Raw genomic sequence first — 19083 nt, 5'->3', positions numbered from 1 at the left:
GACACACCAAAATACGTAGTACAAAAGTAGTACTTTCAAGTATTTTTACTTAAGTACTTTACACCACTGCCAACTAATAACCTAATCACCGATCAAGCAACATCCTGTTGCTGCAGGATTATTTGCTGGTCAAATTAAAATCCTACATCTGTATATGCAGCGTAAGCCTTTTCTTCTCATGATTAGTATGTCGTAAATATTGAACAAAGATTTTGTGACATTGTGTAAAACAAGCCAGACTGTATCATGAAAAACTTAGAATTCCAAAAGATGATCTCTACTCATCTCTTTTTAACCACTCCCTCCCTCCCTTTTTTCCGTTCCATCGCCCTTTCTATTTCTCCGCCTAAATAATGCACTGTGGGTAATTGTGTGAATAGAACACAGCCTCTATCTCTCATTTTAATCCCCCCCCTCCCTCCCTCCCTCCCTCCCTCCCTCCCTCAAATAAAGTATATTTGGGTACAAAAATAAAATCCAAATTAAAACAATAGCAGGGCATAAACCGTCATTATTATTCCTCCTCATACACAGATAACAATACAATCCCTCCCTATCTATCTCATTCGAACATATTCAGCCACTGCCCCCTCTCTCTCTGCATTTCACTCATGAACGAGTCGAACGTGACTCCTGAGAAAAGGATTACACCAAGCTGTGTTTATTTTTCATAAATACTGTAACAGCTATCATGGACATGAGTCAGGGGGAAATGTCTCTCAGAATTGTAGGTAGCTACACGTCTTTTACTTTTGCCCAGAGAAATCCTTTTGTGGGTAATTTCAGTAAGCACTATCTGCCGTCACAGCTGCAGCCTACGGGTCTCTCACATCCAGATAAGATGGAGAGAAACTGTTCCCAGTCTTATTGTCTTGCTGGTGATTTGGGGCAGGTGACAGTAGAACACATTCTTGTTGGTCCACTTCATGTATAGTCGTAGGGTTCACTGCAGCTTTCAATACATGGAAATAACCTCTCGGTGTGAACTATATTTCCCACATCCACGTGTCTGAACAGATAGCAAAAATAATCAACAACATACAGTATGCAGACTGCCATTTCATTGAAGTAGAATGCTAGGATTCAGAGACCTTTTGTCTGTTTTTGCTGCTTCTTACAATGTTTTTGGCATGTCATCTGATAGCAGGAAGTTCAGATGTTATGGTGTTTCATTCAGATTGTTGTCGGAAAGGACAATTTGTTCTTATACACACTCCAATCTGGTTCTCTGTCTCGTGTTTGATCCAGTGAATGCTGTGACAGATTGTGTGGCGGTGCCAAAACAGTGCCAGTCTAATCAGTGAGTTGGGTGTGTGAAATGAGCACAATTCATAAAAGGCTGTCACACCGACCCTTAATGTGATTCAGACTGTGGGGAAGTCATGCCCTTTTCAGCAATTTGTGTGTGTGTGTGTGTGTGTGTGTGTGTGTGTGTTTTTGTGTGTGTGTTTTTGTGTGTGTGTGTTTTTGTGTGTTTTTTGTGTGTGTGTGTGTGTGTGTGTGTGTGTGTGTGTGTGTGTGTGTGTGTGTGTGTGTGTGTGTGTGTGTGTGTGTGTGTGTGTGTGTGTGTGTGTGTGTGTGTGTGTGTGTTTGTGTGTGTGTGTGTGTTGTGTGTGTGTGTGTGTGTGTGTGTGTGTGTGTGTGTGTGTGTGTGTGTGTGTGTGTGTATGTGTGTGTGTGTGTGTGTGTGTGTGTGTGTGTGTGTGTGTGTGTGTGTGTGTGTGTGTGTGTGTGTGTGTGTGTGTGTGTGTGTGTGTGTGTATGTGTGTGTGTGTGTGTGTGTGTGTGTGTGTGTGTGTGTGTGTGTATGTGTGTGTGTGTGTGTGTGTGCGTGCGTGCGTGAGTGCGTGCGTGCGTGCGTGTTGTGTGTGTGTGTGTGTGTGTGTGATATAGTAACCTATGACTAAGTAGTTTGGATGTAGTGAACTACTTTTTCAATTTAACTTCAGTTAAGTAAACGTAGGTTTGCAAATATACCCGTAATTTACCATCGTTACCAGAATTGTACTTAATTTAGGTAATTAACAGGTAATCTATTGTAACTTTAGTAATTTATACTTTTACAAATGAATACTAAATGTACAGCAGCGATGCTGTAATATGTTTGACAGTCGGGAAAATTGTTCCAAACATATTTCAGCATCGCTTCTAAAAAGCAAAATTACACTATTAAGCTGGCAACTCTGGTGCCAGAATAATGCTGTAGATTTACAGTGAAATTCTCCCTGGAATCTAAATGTAAAAAAACAATACATTTGCACATAAAATACATTTATTCAAATTAGTAACAACATTAAAAACAATGAACAATACAATTGACAATAGAAGTAAACAAACCAAATCAAATCAACGTGTATTTGTTACGTGCGCCGAATACAACAGGTGTAGTAGACATTACAGTGAAATGCTTACTTACAGGCTCTAACCAACAGTGCAAAAGTTAACACATATGGTTACCTAAGAAAACATGCAGTTTTCAAAGTTGTCTATCAGTAAAGATACTTATAAACAAGTCAAGGTGCAGCACCAAACCGGCATGTGATACAAATATTATTCCACTTCACCACTGCTAAGAAGATATTTACTAAAATAGTCTGAGCGTCACGTGTGTCACAGTATGAGGTTGGCGTCTGAATCTGCAACTTTGAATCTACAGTAGCTATAAGCTTTTACTGTGAAGAAATACAGTATGTTAGAGTCATTTTTACAGGAGGCTTCAAATAACAGTTAATAACAGTATTTTTCTGCATTTTACCCGTAAAGCAGTGCAATCTACAACATTAACGCAGTAAAACACATGTGCCGCATTTGACTGTGCATTCTACAGTGTTTTGCTGTTGAAATGACAGACAAGTCTTACAGCGTAGAGAGACAAATCGGAATGACTGCTCCGTATGGTAATCATTGAGAGACGCAAAGGTTCTAAATCCTGACTTCGCCTGCTTTGTGCGCCTTAGTATCTTCCCCTGCCGCCTGACTATTGTATTGTTTTCTCAGTGGACCAGATGGATGGTGAGGTTGTGCAGAGATCCCGAGACAGATGTTTTAAGAGGGAGCTTGTGCGTGTGTGTCCTTCTAAAAGGAGTTTTGTTACAACTTCAGCACCATGGACAGGGAACCACATCTACAACGTTTTCCCCCTCTTTGAAACTTGATAGAATCATTAGTGTCGTAGCCTGTGTTTCAAAGACTCATTCGTGCTTGTAGCCTGTTTCCTTTGATTCATTTGTGGATCTGTATATTTCTCTGTATCTGATAAACAACTACAGTATGTCTAGAATTCATGCAGTCATCGTATGCATTATATGCATTGGCAATTACAGGCATGCCACAGTCAACGTGAGACATAAACCCACGTGTTTTCCATGGGTCTATGTAAAAATAGACGATACAGCTTTATTGCCCTGGCCTGGCGTCACCCATAGCTTCTTCTCAACGCATGGATATATGATTTCCTCCACAGCCTTGATCGCAAGGTGCACGAGCTGAGCGCAGCCTGAGCGGGGTAACGTCACTGTCGGTGGCACCGCAGGCATCAGTCCATTCCCCACCACAGCAGCAGTAGCAGCGAGCGCAACGCTATAGAGCGGCGGATCATTTTGAAATGTTGGAGAAACTACGCTGTACAACAACCTTTTACTCCAGAGTCAATGCTGTCGAAGTGCACTTTGAAGGCGTCAAAATGCGCCCTAGCCGGACCATATTTTTGTTGAAGTAAGGAAAGGTCGGAAGAGGGGGAGATTTCCTAAGGATGAGTGTAGGCAACGGGGAGACATTTAGGCTTTAGCGGTTGGAGCCACTAGAACTTGAGTCTCAGGAGAAAGGTGCGTTCCTACTTGGACAGCGGAATCTTTCGCATTTTTTGGAATAATCATGCCTGTTCGGAGAGGTCATGTTGCGCCACAAAACACCTTTTTGGGGATAATTATAAAGAAATTTGAGGGACAAAGTGAGTATTATCTTTGTGTTTTCACAATAATGTATCTTTAAATTCATAATATTCATAATGGTAGGAAAATGTATTTTCCTTGCATGCACACGTACAAAATAAATGAAGTTAATATTTTTGATCTGACAATTGGTACTTCGACAACAATTTTTTTTAACAATCAGTAAGAGTAGAGCTAATATTGTTGCGCTTGTGATACTTTAGAAGTGGGAGAGTTGAGGGTAAAATAATTTAAATATGGGATATCATTGAGCATTATCTAAGCTACTTCAAAGTAGCAACCACTTATGTTTCTCCACAAGATTGCATGGCAATAAGTAGCATCCAAATCACATACATATAACCTTTTTCAAATACTCCCACATTTGAGATGGTTATGGTCAGGTGGTTATGTGCCAGTTATTCAATGTGGATCTCTCTGTTTTATAGTATGGCTATGGCATGAACATGAATCAAGAGGAATGAAGCACACACCTCCATTAACAAATACTGAAGCAATGCACCCTTAGCCATGATAGGACTGAAAGAGAAATGTTTAATGGATCATCTGTATATTTTTGAGTGATTTATAATACAGTGAATATTTTATACTGTATATAAAGCATCATGCAGAGTGGTATTATCTCACATACCTCTGATGCTACCATGAATGTGTTAACCATCCCATTCTTCCCCACTATGATCATACACTCTTCTACACCTTCACAGATAAGAAATTCATTATAGCCAATGCCCGGGTTCAGAACTGCGCCATAATCTACTGCAACGACGGCTTCTGTGAGATGACCGGCTTCTCGCGGGCGGATGTGATGCAGAGGCCGTGCACCTGCGACTTCCTCCACGGAGAGTTCACCAACAGGCATGCCATCGCCCAGGTAGCCCAGGCTCTGATGGGGTCTGAGGAGCGCAAGGTGGAGATCACCTACCACCGCAAGGATGGTGAGTACGGACCACAGAGTCCTCCCCACTGGGGCTCGTTGCTCATGCTTTTCTGTTTATATGACCAAATTGAGGCAGAATATGGGTCAGTGAATGGTGACATAATAATGCAGGAGAGACAGGAAATGGAATGGGCTTGGCTTGACAAGGGACTTTTCTGAAGTAAACCCGTCAGCAGGTCATTTGTGTTGAACAAAAACACGGACAGAGGTGTATGTTTGACATCTCATTTCTTGCCGCTCAGATGGAGGGGGTTTCTGTCCAGAGCTTTTGAAGTAGAACAACTCAGTATCTATTTGTGAAGACAATTGCATCTCCATACACTTGAATAGGAAATTGAATATTGCACAAACCTAGAAACAAAAATAAATTGGTCAAATCCATTGCCTCTTGGCTAAATACATAAAAAGGTGACATATAATTGAATGAGTCGTGTAGTTTAAGCCGCTTCTGAATTTTCCATGGAGATTATGAGTTGGCATGACAGCTGCTATTGTTTTGATGGGTCACATGCTTAGCGAGTGGCAGAGTGAAAGTTTAAACCACCTCTCCCATATCCAATAACCAGGGTCACCCAGGGTGCATGCTGTGCCCTCTAACGATGAGATTCCTTCCTATCCAGATGACTAAGCTTGTAGCGGTTGCGTAATGGTCAAGGTGTATGTAATCACTGGCCTAGCTGACATTTCCACCTACAAGGGCTGCACAGTTTCATAAGAGCTGGTTGAAGCCGGGTTAAAGTTGGTGACTGGTCATGAAACATGGGTTGCTGTGTGCTGACACGACATTTACACCTTGTTAAAAGAAATCCTGGGGAGAACCTTGCATGTGGATAGGGGGATGTGGACAGGTAGGGTGGAGGACCGTACTGGAGAGATGGATGACAGAGGTATAAAGGTGAAGAAAGAGAGGACGACATCGAGGGAACTAGGGACTTGTACTTTTACTAAGCCAGGACATAGTCTGGGGGTCTGATAAAGTGATCTAGGTATAGAGGTGTGGATGAACACATGGGTTGTGACGTGGCCATGGCAATAAACACCTCATTACCACAAACTCATATCAGTGCTCCAAAGTCTTCCGAATGGACCAACTCTGCAGTGTGTTTTTTCCAACATAGGAGAGGCCTCACAGGCATCGATCGCTTAATGAGGACACAAATACCTTCATGTTGCATTGATCTTCAAACCTGCCGTGTTGGGAGAATGAATCAATAGTGTCTGTCCTGCTATCTTTCACTGGCCAGGCCAGCCCCTAGAGATGGGATGAAGGGATGAAAAGAAAGATTGGAGGGGTAGAGAAAGAGGGGTCCTAATTATCGTTGCTGGAGCTGTAAAGGCTCTAATTACCTCAGTGTCTAAACTTCCTGACTCCGTAAGTTGCGTTCCAAAGGGCACCCTTTTCCCTATATAGTGCACTCCTTTTGACCAGGACCCATAGGGCTGTGGTGAAAAGTAGTACACAGGTAGGGAATATGGTGCCATTTGGGACTCAGACCATGAGCCGTCTAGGGAGGGACCTCTCATAACACAGACAGTATTTTCACCTCCTTATAACAATTGATTTGATCATAGGCGTTGCATTATAAAACACTCATATTGTGGGTTTGAGTGTGTTAAAACGACATGACTGGTATGCACATCAGGGGCATAGGCATGGTTGGGCCTGGGTGAAAATCGGATTTCTCTCTGATATTGTGTTGCAGAGAGAGATGTGATTGTGGCGTGGGTGATTGGTCATTTGGTTGGATTCTCCCATGGACCACTTGGAGCCTGTAGGCCAATCTCCTCCAATTTACAGTAATCCCCCGACCCGTAGTCCTGACATCCAGTCTCTGTCCTTTACAAACTGTGAAGGATTTTCTTGCCTCAGCAGAATTTTGTCAGGCAGATGAATCTATTATGGGTTGACATCTTGACCTTTTGGGGAACCTTTGGTGTTCCTTTTCTAGCTTGGTTCTGCTATAAAGTTACAGCACAAAGTCTCTCTCCTCCTCGAACCGTTTCCTGCACTTACATCAGACATTAGGGATTGCGTAGTCCTTTAGTAAGTGACTTATGCCTCTCGCTCGGAACTGCTGTGCATTCAAGGAACCAAAATGGCTGCTTACCTCACGTCCTACAACATAAGAGGTGCCGAGTGTGATGCAATGTTGCAATGATCTTAACGCCATCTCTATTCTACTATCAACCTCGACTTCTTTCAAATGTACAATCAAAAGTGGTACATTTCAGTTGGCACATTCCAGTTGGCTATTTCAGTTGTCTTTCAGTTCGCTGCTGTCCCTCTGCGTGTCCTGAATACTACAACAACAGAAACACTTAAGGCCATGCAGGTGGCTTCTTTTGGAGACGGAACAAGACAATCTTATTGTAATCACTATACATCATGTAGTGCGTGCGTGCGTGCGTGTGTCTGTGGTGACATCATTCGTTCCGATTCAGTCCCTTTTTTAAAAAATGTAATCAAGAGGAAACCAGAGCTTGATGCCTCTGTGCTGCGATGGGATCCATTTACAGTCTTCACATTCATCCGTGTTTCAGATTGGTCTGATGAACGCTCACAGTAGAGTTCTCTTCTGTTCTCCTTCTCTGTCTCTCACTCTGCACGAAGTAGTGTAATGACAGCCGTGAAATTCTGTCACACAACAACATCCTGTTTTACAAATGCTTCATCTAAACCTATCCTATTACACGCAGACTATTCTATTGAATCAAATGCCCGTTCAGTTGAATGTAGTCGGTGTTCTGTGTGTGTGTGTGGTCTGTGTGGAGGCACCACTATAATACATCATTTCTCAATTTGAATTTCTCACCATATTCATATATTCAAATGGAATAATCAAACAGCCTTAACCTCTATTACACAGAACAGACTGTGGGGATTGGGTGAGTAGAGAAACTCATACATGCTGTGTGGCCAATCACCGTCTCTCATGCATAAACATCATGGGCTGCATCCCAAATGACTCCTTATTCCTCATTTAGTGCACTGCTTTTGACGAGGGCCCATAGGGTTTATTGGGACCATATTTTTATTGCGTGCTGGGCAGGTCACGAGGGTAACACACATGAGGGTAAGTCAACATTCTAGACCAGAGGGTCAGACATGCCCAAACACAAACACATTAGGTAAACAGAGAGGGAGAGGACAGATGAGTTGGTGACTGTAGAATTTCAGGGTTTTGCATACCTGATTCAACACACACTCTTACTTGTACTCTCTCTCTCTCTGTCTCTCTCTCTCACCATGCTCTCTCTCTCTCTCTCTCTCTCTCTATTGTCTGTCTGTCTGTCTGTCTGTCTGTCTGTCTGTCTGTCTGTCTGTCTGTCTGTCTGTCTGTCTGTCTGTCTGTCTGTCTGTCTGTCTGTGTCTGTCTGTCTGTCTGTCTGTCTGTCTGTCTGTCTGTGTCTGTCTGTCTGTCTGTCTGTCTGTCTGTCTGTCTGTCTGTCTGTCTGTCTGTCTGTCTGTCTGTCTGTCTGTGTCTGTCTGTCTCTCTCTCTCTCACCATGCTCTCTCTCACTATGCTCTCTCTCACCATGTTCTCTCTGCTCTCTCGCCCTCTCTGCTCTCTCTAGAATTTCAGGGTTTTGCTCTCAACCACACTCTCACTTCTCTCTCTCACCATGCTCTTCATCTGTTTCTCTGTTTTCTCTCTCTCTCTCTCTTTCTCTCTCTCTCAGATCTCTCTCTCTCTCTCTCTCTCTCTCTCTCTCTCTCTCTCCCCATGCTCTCTCTCTCTCTCTCTCTCTCTCTCTCTCCACTCTGTCTATCTGTTTCTCTGTTTTCGCTCTCTATCTCTCTCTGTTGCGCTGTCTGTCTAGATACGTAGGTGCCACAATAATGGCTCACTCCAATCAGTGGCATTTTAAAAACAAAACATTACATTGACTACCCCATGAAACATAGTTTTTCTGGATTTCTGAGTAAATCTGCCATTAGTCTCATCCTTCACACTTGAGAAATATAACTCTGTGTGTGTGTGTGTGTGTGTGTGTGTGTGTGTGTGTGTGTGTGTGTGTGTGTGTGTGTGTGTGTGTGTGTGTGTGTGTGTGTGTGTGTGTGTGTGTGTGTGTGTGTGTGTGTGTGTGTGTGTGTGTGTGTTGCCGTGCGTGTGTGTGTTGCAGTGCGCGTATGTGTGCGTGCGTGTGTGTGTGTACGTACGTGCGTGTGTGTGTTGCCGTGCGCGTAGGCCGTGCGCCTGGGTACGTGCGCGCGTGTGTGTGTGTGTGTGTGTGTGTGTGTGTGTGTGTGTGTGTGTGTGTGTGTGTGTGTGTGTGTGTGTGTGTGTGTGTATGTACGTGCGCGCTTGTGTGTGTGTGTGTGTGTGTGCGTGTGTGTGTGCATGTTGTTATGTCCAATCTGTTTAGTTATTGTCTTTCTTCAGTTTTGTTAGGTACTTATAATATCCGAGACAATACTTTGCATTCATTGGCCACATTAAAGTCCCTATCATTCACTCTGGTTTTCCGCCATAGGCATTGAACACATCTAACTAGCATGAAGCAAAGCTCTCTGTCACCATTGGCATGACAAAGCACCAACCTGTAGTAGTATGCAAAGTGATGATATGTGCATAAAGCCATCTATTGAACTGAATGACTTTCGAGAGCAGAGAGTGGGATGTCATTTTTATGTGGATTTGCTGTGCCAACAAGATAATCTCTCTGCAGTATGGCCTGTAGTCAAATCTGCTATATCAGGTTCCACAGTCTCACGGAATCAGGAGAGAAGACTGAGGTAATGTCACCAACAGTGCATATGCTACTGAGGCAAAAGAGATTGAAAGAGAAAGAAAGAGGGGGAAGAAAGAGGAAGAAAGATGGACAGAGAAGGAGAAAGGGAGGGAGAAGGAGAGAGATGGAGAAAGAAAAGAGTGAGGGAGGGATCAAAATAGAGAGGGAGATAGGGAGAAAGATACAGTGAGTGGGAGGGAGGAGAATTCAGGTGCTGGATATTTCCATCACGGGGACACCCTCTTGAATTTAATTCAAGCTCATCTGAGCAGCCTGTCTCAATTATAGATGAGCCTGGCACCAGCTATCTGTCTGTCTCTCTCTCTCGCTCTCACTCTCTCTCACTCTCTCTCTCTCGCTCTCTCTCTGTCTGTCTCTCCCTCTCTTTTCCACATCTTTCTCTCGCTCTCTGTTTCTCTCTCTCTCCCTCTCTTTTCCCCATCTTTCTCTGTCTCTCCCCTCTCTCCCTCTCCCTCTAGATTTCTCTCCCACTCTCTGCCCCCCTCCCACGAGTCCAGCCAAGTCCTGGAGGTATCCTCTTCTACTGCAGTGTGTTCACAGTGGGACTCAGTCTCACGTTAGTACAGTATATGCGTATCGATGACAACAGGGCCCCACTGCAACTTTAAAGTTAATAGATACACTACATGACCAAAAGTATGTGTACACCTGCTTGTCGAACATCTCATTCCAAAATCATGGGCATTAGTATGGAGTTGGTCCCCCCTTAGCTGCTATAACAGCATCCACTCTTCTGGGAAGGCTTTGCACTAGATGTTGGAACATTGCTGAGGGACTTGATTCCATTCAGCCACAAGAGCATTAGTGAGGTCGGGCACTGATGTTGGGCAATTAGGCCTGGCTCGCAGTCGGCATTCCAATTCATCCCAAAGGTGTTTGATGGGGTTGAGGTCAGGGCTCTGTGCAGACCAGTCAAGTTCTTCTGCACAAATCTTGACAAATCATTTCATTCCAAAATCTTCATTCCAAAAGCTAGAGGGAGAGGGAGAGAAGGGAGAGACAGAGAAAGATGGGGAAAAGAGAGGGAGAGAGAGAGAAACAGAGAGCGAGAGAAAGGTGGGGAAAAGAGAGGGAGAGACAGACAGAGAGAGAGCGAGAGAGAGAGAGTGAGAGCGAGAGCGAGAGAGAGAGAGAGACAGACAGATAGCTGGTGCCAGGGTCGACAAGCAGGTGTACACATGCTGAAACAGGAAAGGGCCTTCGCCAAACTGTTGCCACAAAGTTGGAAGCACAGAATCTAGAATGTCATTGTATGCTGTAGTGTTAAGATTTGCCTTCACTGGAACTAAGGGCCCTAACCCGAACCATGAAAAACAGCCCCATACCATTATTGATCATCCACCAAACTTTACAGTTGACATATATCCATTTGGTCAGGTAGCGTTCTCCTGGCATCCACCAAACCCAGATTTGTCTGTCAGACTACCAGATGGTGAAGCGTGATTCATCACTCCAGAGAACGCGTTTCCACTGCTCCAGAGTCCAATACTGACGAGCTTTACACCACTCCAGCCGACGCCTGGCATTGCACATGGTGAAGCTCCCCACAAACAGTTATTGTGCTGACTTTGCTTCCAGAGGCAATTTAGAACTCTGTAGTGATTGTTGCAACCGAGGACAAATGGTTTTTACATTCTGTGCGCTTCAGCACCCGGTGGTCCTGTTCTGTGAGCTTGTGTGGCCTACCACTTTTCGGCTGAGCCGTTGTTGCTCCTCGACATTTCCACTTCACAATAATAGCACTTACAGTTTACTGGGGCAGCTCTAGCAGGGCAGAAATTTGATGAACTGACTTTTTGGAAAGGTGACATCCCATGATGGTGCCACGTTGAAAGTCACTGAGCTCTTCAGTAAGGCCATTCGAGTGCCAATGTTTGTCTATGGAGATTGCATGGCTGTGCCCTCAATTTTATACACCTGTCAGCAACGGGTGTGGCTGAAATAGCCAAATCCACTAATTGGAAGGGGTGTCCACATACTTTTGTATACAATATGACAGGGATGAATAGCTGTGTTGTTGTGGATAGGTTTTCATTGTACACCAGTTCGATTTGCACTACTGTCAAAGTTCATGACGTCCTAGCCTGTTGGTAGGTGTGTCGGAGAGATGGCAGCTTGCATGTTGAAGCAATAAGCAAACTCTTGCATTGGTTGGTTATGTATGACAATACATTGTGTGAAACAGAACAAATATAAGTACTCCCTACATTGGGTGTAGAATGAAACAGTAAAATCATTTATTTCAGGCTACTTCATTTGGTAAAATGCTGCGTCTTCGCATGACCATTTGGAAATCAGTTTCAGTTCACAATGAACTGCTCTCGTGCCTAGTGTGCCCCTCCCCCTACTCATGTACCCCTAAAACAGAGGTTGTTTTAGTCACAGAGTTACCGCATAGTGTTGTCATAGCAACAGATGGAGGATGGAACCAGCCGACATGTATTATCTTGTTCTCTTCTCTAATCTATCATGGCATGTCTCCACCAGCACCTGAAGCACTGGAGCTCACTGTAGCCATGACGATTGTCAATTCCATTCTCATGAGATGGGCAGATTGCTGAGTCGTGCTGTTTGTGCAGTTCAAGGGATTATGAGATGTTCAATGAGATGTTTTGTCAAAGGAAGTTCATTCTGTTAATTGTCATTAGTGCCCTAGTTGTGATACTGGATATGCCTAAGACTTAGCCATAGGGTAGCCTACATACTGTAGGGCCATGCCCATATAAGACACTATATACAGATGTAGGATCTTAATTTGGGCCTGTTTGCTACAGCAGGAAAAGAATCCAGCTGCAACGTGAAATGTCAATTATTATGTGGATTCTAATTAATGGAGATTTTTGTAGGGATTGATACATTTTTTTGTTTTCAAAGTGGAAATGACAAACTTTAAATGTATTTTTTAACCAAAATTACACTAGAAGAACGCTATCCTGCAACAGGGTGATCAAATTAAGATCTTACATCTGTAGACACTCCTATATTTTATCTCCACACATGTCACCCGTGGGGAACCATGGGTATCTGACCTGATGCAGAACTCTACTCTAGGGGATGCCATGCCTGGTTGAGTATGGATGAATGTAGAGCAGGGTGTTCAGGCTTTGAAAACACCTGAATCAACTAATGAGATCCTTGTTGATTTGTTGTATTTGTAAAACAGGTGTGTTACTTCTGAACAGGAACAAAATCTATGTATTGCTTTGACTGACTGACTGACTGACTGACTTGAGGGCATTTACAACAGCCTCCAAACAGCAAAAAAGTAGCCAACCATGCAGGCGGTATTCTTCACCCTTCCCTCTCCTACTCTCTCTTCCCACCCTCCCCCCTCTTTTCTCTCCTCCTATTTTCCCTCCATCCTCTCCCCATATGGCTACAGTCCTAGAGGCTACTTTATCCAGATCCTAGCAGTGCACCAGATCCCTGCAAAACAACATCCAGCCCAGCTAGCTACCGTCAAAGAAGATCAGCCAAACGACATATTGGCAGGGATAAGAAACATATTTGATAGGTTATACACTCTCCATTTCGATATATATTCTACATATGGAAATCAATATTTCCAAATGAGCTTAGATATCTCCTCTTAGGGTTGTCCGTGCAACACATATAGGCGTAGGTGTACACTTTATTGATACAATTGTGATTCTGTGGCCATTATTATCTGGTGTAATGGACTTTCACCCCTGATCCCTTCACTTGTATCATTCATGGATTTACATGTGTGAACAGTCTATCTGTGAATGAACAGTCTATCTGTGAATGAACAGTCATTCACGATTTCATTCGCTACTGCTGGTGACTGTTGATTGTGTTGGTCCAATCATGGTTGTTTGTGCATTGTGTATTCAATGAGGAGGATACTTCTACAGTTCCTTGACAAATTGATGGGATCCTTTGATGGGTTTCAAGTTTGAGAGATTTATTGAATTAAAGTGAGATTAATCACAAAATCACAAAATGTTTCTTGAGATTGTTTGATATAAAAGTTATTTTCAATGCATTTAAAGATTGAAGATAGTGGATGAGTCTGAGCTAGTTCTGGTTACTCCCTCTTTCTTTCCGTTCACTCCTATTTAGGGCTCCAAAGCTACCGGTAATTTACCAACGTTACCGGAATCTTCAGTAATTTTGGTAATTAACAGAAAATATATGGCAATCTATCGTAACTTTGGTAATTTATACTTGAGAATGTATTCATATAGTATTCATTTGTTATATCTGTGTCCATATTGTCCATGATTTTCCAGTAGACAGACCATATGGTTCATGGTTCAAGAGGAAATAGACTTAAAATGAAAAACCTTTATTGAACTAGGCAAGTCAGTTAAGAACAAATTCTTATTTACAATGAAGGCCTACCAGAAGGAAAAAGACCTCCTGCGGGGACAGGGGCTGGAATTACAAATAAAAATGGCCTTCGGGGCAGTCTGGCAGAGTTGCAAAGAAAAAGCCATATCTCAGACTGGCCAATAAAAGAAAGATTAAGATGGGCAAAAGAACACAAACACTGGACAGAGGAACTCTGCCTAGAAGGCAAGTATCCGGGAGTTGCCTCTTCACTGTTGACGTTGAGACTGGTGTTTTACGGGTACTATTTAATGAAGCTGCCAGTTGAGGACTGTTTCTCAAACTAGACACTAATGTACTTGTCCTCTTGCTCAGTTGTGAACTGGGGCCACCCACTCCTCTTTCTATTCTGGTTAGAGCCAGTTTGCGCTGTTCTGTGAAGGGGGTAGTACACAGTGTTATACAGGATCTTCAGTTTCTTGGCAATTTCTCACATGGAATAGCCTTCATTTCTCAGAACAAGAATAGACTGATGAGTTTCAGAAGAAAGTCTTTGTTTCTGGCCATTTTGAGCCTGTAATCGAACCCACAAATGCTGATACTCTAGATACTCAACTAGTCTAATGGAGGACAGTGTTATTGCTTCTTTAATCAGAACAACAGTTTTCAACTGTGCTTACATAATTGCAAAAGTGTTTTCTAATGATCAATTAGCCATTTAAAATGATGAACTATACAAAAATGATTAGCTAACGCAACGTGCCATTGGAACACAGGAGTGATGGTTACTGATAATGGGCCTCTGTACGCCTATCTAGATATTCAAAAAATGAGCTTTTCTTTCAGAAAACAAGGAAATGACTAAGTGACCCCAAACTTTTGAACGGTAGTGTATATATACAGGTGAAGTCGGACGTTTACATATACCTTAGCCAACTACATTTAAACTCAGTTTTTCATCATTCCTGACATTTAATCCTAGTGTCACGCGGAACTAGGTGGGTGAGGAAGGAATCCACTGGGAAAAGGTGCTCTTTAATATGGCACAAAAAAAAACAAGCCCAAAAAACAGGGCGCGGACAGTAAATGTGACTACCCAAAACACAGGGTGCCAAGTCCAGAAATATAAACACCTCTACCTAACGCACACATGTAACACAAATACAATCCCGCACAAAACAAGGGCGGGTACACATACTTTGAATAAGGAAGCTCATTAAGCACATACAACAGGACACAGGTGAAACTAATAAGACAAAACAAACAGACAACGAAAAAGGGATCGGTGGCGGCTAGTAGGCCGGTGACAACGACCGCCGAGCACCGCCCGAACAGGCAGGGGAGCCAAATTCGGCGGAAGTCGTGACACCTAGTAACACTTCGCTGTCTTAGGTCAGTTAGGATCACCACTTCATTTTAAGAATGTGAAATGTCAAAATAATAGTAGAGAGAATGATTTATTTCAGCTTTTATTTCTTTCATCACATTCCCAGTAGGTCAGAAGTTTACATACTTTGTTGTCCTTAAGCCATTTTGCCACAATTTTGGAAGTATGCTTAGGGTCATTGTCCATTTGGAAGACCAATTTGTGACCAAGCTTTAACTTCCTGACTGATGTCTTGAGATGTTACTTCAATATATCCACATCATTTTCCTCCCTCATGATGCAATCTATTTTGTGAAGTGCACCAGTCCCTCCTGCAGCAAAGCACCCTCACAACATGATGCTGCCACGACCGTGCTTCAAGGTTGGGATGGTGTTCTTCGGCTTGCAAGCCTCCCCCTTTTTCCTCCAAACATAACAATGGTCATTATGGCCAAACAGTTCTATTTTTGTTTCATCAGACAAGAGGACATTTCTCCAAAAAGTACAATCTTTGTCCCCACGTGCAGTTGCAAACCGGATTTTTTATAGCGGTTTTGAGGCAGTGGCTTCTTCCTTGTTTCAGGTTATGTCGATATAGGACTCGTTTTACTGTGGATATAGACACTTTTGTATCTGTTTCCTCCAGCATCTCCACAAGGTCCTTTGCTGGTGTTCTGGGATTGATTTGCACTTTTCGCACCAACGTACGTTCATCTCTAGGAGGCAGAACGCGTCTCCTTCCTGAGCGGTATGATGGCTGCGTAGTCCCATGGTGTTTATACTTGCGTACTATTGTTTGTACAGATGAACATGGTACCTTCAGGCGTTTGGAAATTGCTCTCAAGAATGAATCAGACTTGTGGAGGTCTACAATTGTATTTCTGAGGTCTTGGCTGATTTCTTTTGATTTTCCCATAATTTCAAGCAAAGAGACACTGAGTTTGAAGGTAGGCCTTGAAATACATCTACAGTTATACCTCCAATTGACTCAAATGATGTCAATTATCCTATCAGAAGCTTCTAAAGCCATGACAGCATTGACTGGAATTTTCCAAGCTGTTTAAAGGCACAGTCAACTTAGTGTATGTAAACTTCTGACCCACTGGAATTGTGGTACAGTGAATTATGAGTTAAATAATCTGTCTGTAAACAATTGTTGGAAAAATGACTTGTGTCACGCACAAAGTAGATATATTGTAAATGTAAACAAACACTGTATAGCCTCATAACATGGTTAAAACAATAATTGTGATACCATAGATGGTCAGTCCTTGCACCCATAGTTCTGTCTATGAACCTGAGAGTGGTTACATTTCTCCAGGCCCATCCCTCAGTTTTTTACCAAAACAGAGGTGGGGAGTCATTTGGTTATTGTTTCATCTGTGGATTTGCCCTTTAAACAGCTGCATGCTATCAAGATATCAAGGTGTCACCAAAAAAGAGGTCAACAACAGACCTAAAGCAAATGCAGCATATGGCATTCATTTCCACATGTAAATAGCACTCAGTAGTGCTCAAAGCATGCCACTCCATGTGCGCAGCATTTATTCTTCAACTCAAATCAATAAGCCCAGTCAGTCCTCCATGACAACAAAATACTAAACCGAGTAAGGCTTTGCTAATTAGTCCTTAGTTTTGGAGTTATGCTCAGGTAAAAAAACATCATAATAATAATAATAATCTATACTTCCATATTTCCAAGTCCTATTCTTGAAGATCAAGGGGTATAACATTTATTGGAATGACTGGAATTCTAATAGACTTTTAATGTAAAGATATAATGTTAATCATATTATTATATGTAGTACAGTATGTAGTACAGTAGAAAGTGATGGGTTAGAAGAAGCCCTCATAACCAACCCATAAATTAAAATGTAATATCCATATATGGCCAGCTGTGTAAACAGCAATATCGCAATAGATGTGGCTCAATTGGTAACATACACTTGTGTCTTCTTCTGATGCCTCTTAAGGGGAAAGTAATCTAAAAGTAACTGAATGTAATCAGACTACGTTACTGAATTTGGGTAATCCAAAAGTTACGTTGCTGATTACAATTTTGGACAGGTAACTATAACGGATTACATTTAGAAGGTAACTTACCCAACCCTGGGCTCGCCTCCCAGGAACTCACCAGCCCATTACTAATGCTAAATGCCAAGCTGGCATCCACACTTTAGCCCAGCCCATGGACTGCCTTTGACGGAGATTGAATCAGCCAACCCTCCAATGCCATAAGAGAACGCCCCGGGCACACCGACCTATTTCGTTACTTGATCATTTCTGCCATTCTTCTCAATTAGAGTTGACGCCCAGATTATCAAAGCACATTTGCATTGGCAAAACGCAGACATTTACTACTTGCTATTTCTCCTCACTTCTGTCCATTTGAATCTGCGTCAAGTGTTGCTCTCCGAAGGAAGGCTATGGGCTGTAGGATATCCGTGTTTCGGTGCTCGAGACTCAAAACATGGACTAAAGACATGGACAAGTGCGGGTGTTCGGACACGGCCATAGACTCTCCCTACTTGAAAGTTTGGACTTGGGCAAATGTTGAAGAAGTGACATTGAATGAAAAAGATGCTGTGTGTGTTAGGTACAAACAGCTAGCTGCCAACACATTTCAGCAGGTGTCCTCTACATTTCAACATCGGTAAAATACTGAAATGAGCATGTAGTATGTTGAAGCCTACTCAAGTGTAAATCAGCCTCTTTGGAAAGACGATGGTAGATTATGCAACGCCTATGTAGCGCCAGCATATGTCTAGTCTGATTTCGTCTGGAGTGTCATGATGTATACACTGAGCATACCCAGACATTGGGAACACCTTCCTAATATTGAGTTGCTGACCCATGTTGACTCCAATGCTTCCCACAATTGTGTCAAGTTGGCTGGATGCCCTTTGGGTGGTGGACCATTCTTGATACACAGGGGAAACTGTTGAGTGTGAAAAACACAGCAGCGTTGCAGTTCTTGACAAAAACCGGTGTGCCTGGCTACCTACTACCATACACCATTCAAAGGAACTTCAATATTTTGTCTTACCTATTCCCCTGCTGAATGGCAAACACACACAATCCATGTCTTAATTGTCTCAAGGCTTAAAAGTCCTTCTTTAACCTGTCTCCTCCACTTCATCTCCCCTGATTGAAGTGGATTTAACAAGTGACATGAATGAGGGATCATAGCTTTCACCTGGATTCACCTGGTCAGTCTATGTCATGTTTTGTATACACTGTGTATTTCTAGCTCCACTCAGAGCTCGGCTCTTTCTAGAACCCACTGAGCCTTCAATCACTCTCCGTTGTTTTCTTGACGAGTCGGCCATTTGCGATCGCAGGGACACTGTATGGTGCTGAATGCATCCAACAGACGAACAAAATCAAAAGTAGCACCACCTCATCAATCCATTCCGGACATGGACAGGGTCGTATTCACCAGGCACCAAATGAAAGCAAAATGGACTGAAACAGGGAGCAACTACTTGAACCGTTGTGCATTAACAAATACAAACCAGAGCAAGGACACAGAGCTGCATGGGAAGGGCCCGCCTAATGGAGTTAGAACGTGGGAAACCCTGGGTTAGAGTAGCGCTTTCCCTTCCCTCCAGGATCAGTTGCTCTCCGCTCTTTGTGTTTTTAAATGTCCCCTGGAGGGAGGATTACATTTCTGGAGCCTCCATGCTGCCTGTTAGAAAAAGACTGGGCTGCTTGAGTGTCTCTCTCTCTCTGAAGGTGGGCGGAAAGCGTCTAGTCGACCATTAAGGAAGCTTTGACAA

General features: G+C 43.0%; 1 protein-coding gene across 4 annotated transcripts in view; it reads left to right on the top strand.

Moving 5' to 3' along the window:
* Nucleotides 1-3486: 3486 nt before the first annotated feature.
* Nucleotides 3487-19083, top strand: part of LOC118363813 (potassium voltage-gated channel subfamily H member 7-like) — an 83977-nt gene continuing 68380 nt past the window's right edge. For 2 of the 4 annotated variants that reach the window (XM_052488650.1, XM_035745053.2), the window contains exons 1-2: nucleotides 3493-3949; nucleotides 4658-4888. In XM_052488650.1, the coding sequence (XP_052344610.1) occupies nucleotides 3874-3949; nucleotides 4658-4888 (307 nt within the window). In that variant the 5' untranslated portion in view covers nucleotides 3493-3873. Of the gene's footprint in view, nucleotides 3950-4657; nucleotides 4889-19083 lie in introns of all 4 variants that reach the window. The other 2 variants (XM_052488651.1, XM_035745054.2) reach the window with 2 other exon arrangements.

This window comes from Oncorhynchus keta, chromosome 30 (genome assembly GCF_023373465.1).
Source record: "Oncorhynchus keta strain PuntledgeMale-10-30-2019 chromosome 30, Oket_V2, whole genome shotgun sequence".
NCBI classification, from domain to species: Eukaryota; Metazoa; Chordata; class Actinopteri; order Salmoniformes; family Salmonidae; genus Oncorhynchus; species Oncorhynchus keta.
This window is presented reverse-complemented; position numbering and strand designations above follow the sequence as displayed.